Here is a 4,278-nt window from a genome sequence, read left to right on the forward strand (position 1 = left end):
TGTTATAATTTTCTATTATTCTTGGTAAAATTCATATTATGTATAAAAAAGTGTATTATGTGTTAATGTGTATAATACAGTCAAATATCTTCTTACATAAGTATGTGCAATTTATCAGAACATTAATGTATACTGCAGACATTTTCTTTTAGCTAAAGTAAAAAGTGGTATGTAAAAACTGATGTTCCTTGCATTGGTTAGTTTTTTCATGTCAAAAATGACAAATTCCACATAGCCATTTTAGAGAGATCATGTGGAAAAATTAAGTATTTGTATTAAAATATAGTTTTTAAATTATACAAATCAATAAATAAGGAGTAACCATAAAACAACACATAAAAAAAGATCAAATGTGGCTTATTTTTGTTATATTTTTTTTTCCTCTTTAGGGTTTAAGACGGGCTTTCAAAAGTAATGTGCATCAGACATTTAGAGTGTTATTGTTTAATTGTTGCTGGGTAATACAAGAGACATTGAATATTATGAGACATAATAGCAAAGAATTACATTTGTTTAAAATGGCTGAGGACATGCAGTTTTTCATGATTAAAAGATTACATGAGACTTGCTTAAAGATTAAAATAGTTTTAAACAATTCATTAATTTTATTGCATATAATCTTAAAAGATGTAATGAAATATATCAATATTTTCAAAGCATTTCAAATCATGTTTTCATGGATTGTTGAGTTGCTCAGACAGCAGGCTATTGGCAACACTTCTTTCTCAAGATGAGAGGAAGAAATCGTGCTCATTCTGCATCTGAGCACGGAATACAGCATTAGCCTTCGCCACTTTCTTAGGAGTGTTGAGATACTTATTCAGCAGAGCTTTGTAGTGTTTCTCAGGATTGCCGTCCATATTCCCCACCTTCCAAGTGTGGTAGGCATTGGTTGGAGGAATGTTGAGATTATTACCCAGCCAAACCCAGAGTCTGGAGCAGGGCAGAAGACCCACAGCAAAGTACAGTGGCTCTTCATTGTCCATCAGGTTTCTGTAGAACGAAAGATACTTCTTCATAGCTGGAGTTTGCTGAATAGGAGGCTCACCCTGTGGAGTATTAAGCATCTTCAGTCAATTCAGAAGCAACTTGAAATGTTTAACGTCTTTTTTTCTATTCTTACCTTGAAAAAGTATTGTTGGAGCATCAAGTCTGCAAAACTTTTATAGCTTGAGTATCTGCCTTTAAAGAAGTTCTTGATGTCATCGGGCCGGGTTATTTTTGCACTCATTTTCTTCAACATCTCAGTCACTTTCAGTACATAGTTAATGTCTTGGATGGTGAAGTTGACGTATCGCTCTGCCTGCAGGCTGCCATTCTGCATTTGTGTCAGGAAATCCACCCGGATCGTCTTATTGGCGATGTCTATATTGTTCTCCCAGAGAAGTTCATAAACATCCGTCGTAGATTTAGTTTTCAAACTGTTATTTGGACTGTTACAGAGAGCGTACCTGTTATAAACACAAACCATTTTTAAACAAACTATTTAGAAGAATAGTTAGTAATTGTTACTAGATTAGTTCATGACAAGCTCTCCTGCATTTCTGATCAGCGAAAGGCCAAGGAAAATCAATGAAGAGCCATTATATTAAGATCCCCATTTATTAAAAAGATTAAGTGTTTTTACATTACATTTTTACATTTACATAAACTTTAAGACCTTACCTAAAATATAAGAACCAAAAACAGAGAAAGGCCAAAGTCTTCATGTTTCTTGTCTCTTGATTGGTAGTTGTCTTCAACGTCCTTGATCTCCAATCCAAACTGTCTCATTCTGTTCCCATGAAGAGAGTTTTATATACTGTATGCACTCGCTGATTAGGTAATGAAGAATTAATCCAGAATTAATCATCCTTTGTTAGTGGAATTTATAGGCTATTCTTTAGTCATGTTTTAAGGAAATTGTACAGATGTGGTGTAGGCAAACCGGTGGAACCAGAGGAACAGAAAAAAGAAAAAAAAAGTTTTTGCCTATGTAGAGAACATTATATTTTAGTGAATTTCTCTGAGACCTCGTATGTCACAGTTTTAAGTCTGGATATCCTGTAAAGAGCACATTCGGGGCTTTTTAGAGAATGTTTGGAAGTTTCACTACAGAGGATATAGCATAACATATGAATAAAATATCATATTTAAAAAAAATTATTTTTTCATTTTATCTTATGCTCTAAACAATGTAATGACATGAAAAAATACTAAATTCACAAAGGTATTTTTCTGGGTCTCAGGAGGATAAAGTGACTGTACTGCAAAAGAATGTGCAGAACTGGGTATAAGTTATCTGTTGAGAAGTAAATGGTTTTGTTTCTGTTGTTAGAAATGTGCAAGAAACTTCAGCGTATCCAAAAAGGGCCCGAACATGTATCCCAATACTGTTGAGCAGTTCTGCTTGAAAAAGGATTGCAAAATGCAATGCTGAGTTGCTCACACAGAAGCATATTTGCAACACTTCTCTCTAATAACCCTGGTCTACAATTTTTTATTAGTTGTCTGCTTCAAATATAAAATGTGTTAATATGTATTTTGATGTGCTGAATTCAGATATGACAGTTAAAACAACTGACTAGCTACTGTTGCCAAGAAACTTAAGTTTTTACATTTTACAACTCTGTATGTTATGTAGATAGTACCTGTCGCCTGTCCTGTTTACACTTTAAAAATCAGCAAAAGGGTTATATAAATCAAATTTATTATGAAACAAAAGGCAAAAAACTATATAGTTCAGTCCTAATGGTGTCTACTTGCTGCTTCTTGGCTTGTCTCTTGTATTCATTAAATGGAGCATGTCTTGTCACTGTCCATCACTGATGGGCTCCATTTGCTCCATCTGCAGTTATCTGCACTGTTCATACAAGTATGAAGCATCTCTGCTCACTTTGACTAAACAGAAATGTGACTCTTTGCAAAGTCAAACACTACCACATAAGAGAGCATGATACTGTATGCCAGTAATTTCTAAAACTCCAGATACTTCCTCATAGTTGGAGTTTGCTAAATGGAAGACGCACTCTGTGGAATTGAGAATATTAAGCATCTTCAGTGAATTTAGAAACAGCTTGTGAGTGGTTTTTTTCTTTGATTACTTGTTCTTACTTTTAAAAAAATTGTATGAGCATTAAATCACCAAAACTTTTGTAGCTTGAGTATCTCCCATTAAAAAAGTTCTTGAGGTCATTGGGCCAAGTTACTTTTGCACTCATTTTCCTCAACATATCAGTCATGATCATACACAGTTAATGTCTTGTATGGTAAAGTTGACATATTGGTCCGTCTGCAGGCTGCCGTTCTGCATTTGTATCAGGAATTCCACCCGCATCGTCTCATTGGCGATGTCTGTTTTGTTCTCCCAGAGAAACTCATAAACATCCATGGCAGAATTCATTTTCAAACTGTTTGGACTGTTACTGTGAGGAGCTTGACAGTGGGGTTAAGGATCCGCTTGCAGGCTCAGTTACAATCTGAGTCATACAGGCAGGGTCAATCATCAGAAAACACAACAACAGAGTCAAGGCAAGGCTTAATGTAAAAGAAAATTACACATAGGTTGTACTATAAACCGTTACACTTTAATTCCTAGCCATTCCATGTTTTTCCTGTCTAGCTTCTAGCCTTGCCTAGCCTAGCCTAGTTTCGATACTTTAACTTTTTCTATTGTGGACTGACTGTTGATCATTTGCTGCCTGTACTGACCTTATGCCTGTTTATGGATTAAAATCCTTGTTACTGCATTATTGGTTTTATTTTTATGTTTTTTTGTGTAATATATGTTCACTCAGTGTAGAGACTTTTTTTTATATATTTCCTTTTGGCACTTCCCCGACGCCATTTTGATGTGAGTGCGTGCCTCTTGCCAGTTCACATTACATGGGGAGAGTTAAGTGAATTTCTATCCACAGGTATTCGCCTTTTATTCCTTTTTTTATTGTATTTTATATTCTTGTCTTGTGGTAATATGTGAAATATTATACAGGCAGGGTCAATCAGCTGATTGTGTATAGATAAGATCCCTGAAGTTGCAAAGACTAAAGTCTCAAAACCAAAGAGATAATTCTTTATCAAAGTTAAGGCTCTGCCACGCCCCCCTAAAACAGCATTTTGCTGATCAGAAATGCATGAGAGCTTGTAGCAAACATACTCATATAGTAACAATTAGTAGTCTTCTTGTTTAAGAATTAATAATGATTTGTGTGTATAATAGGTACACTCTCTGTACCGGTCACAATCTCCAGCTGGAGTGCCCATTAGCTCCACCAGAGGGCACTCCATCCCGGACTCCAT

The 4,278-nt window shown here is 35.3% G+C and overlaps 1 protein-coding gene across 1 annotated transcript; it reads right to left on the minus strand.

Moving 5' to 3' along the window:
• Positions 1–725: 725 nt before the first annotated feature.
• On the minus strand, positions 726–4,278 carry LOC306859042 (uncharacterized protein; the record flags this gene model as incomplete). Its single annotated transcript, XM_079399850.1, has 3 exons — positions 726–1,049; positions 1,124–1,451; positions 4,214–4,278. 3 exons carry the CDS (start codon positions 4,276–4,278, stop codon positions 726–728), a joined length of 717 nt encoding a protein of 238 aa, XP_079255976.1.

This window comes from Barbus barbus (genome assembly GCF_936440315.1).
Source record: "Barbus barbus genome assembly, chromosome: 39".
Classification (NCBI taxonomy): domain Eukaryota; kingdom Metazoa; phylum Chordata; class Actinopteri; order Cypriniformes; family Cyprinidae; genus Barbus; species Barbus barbus.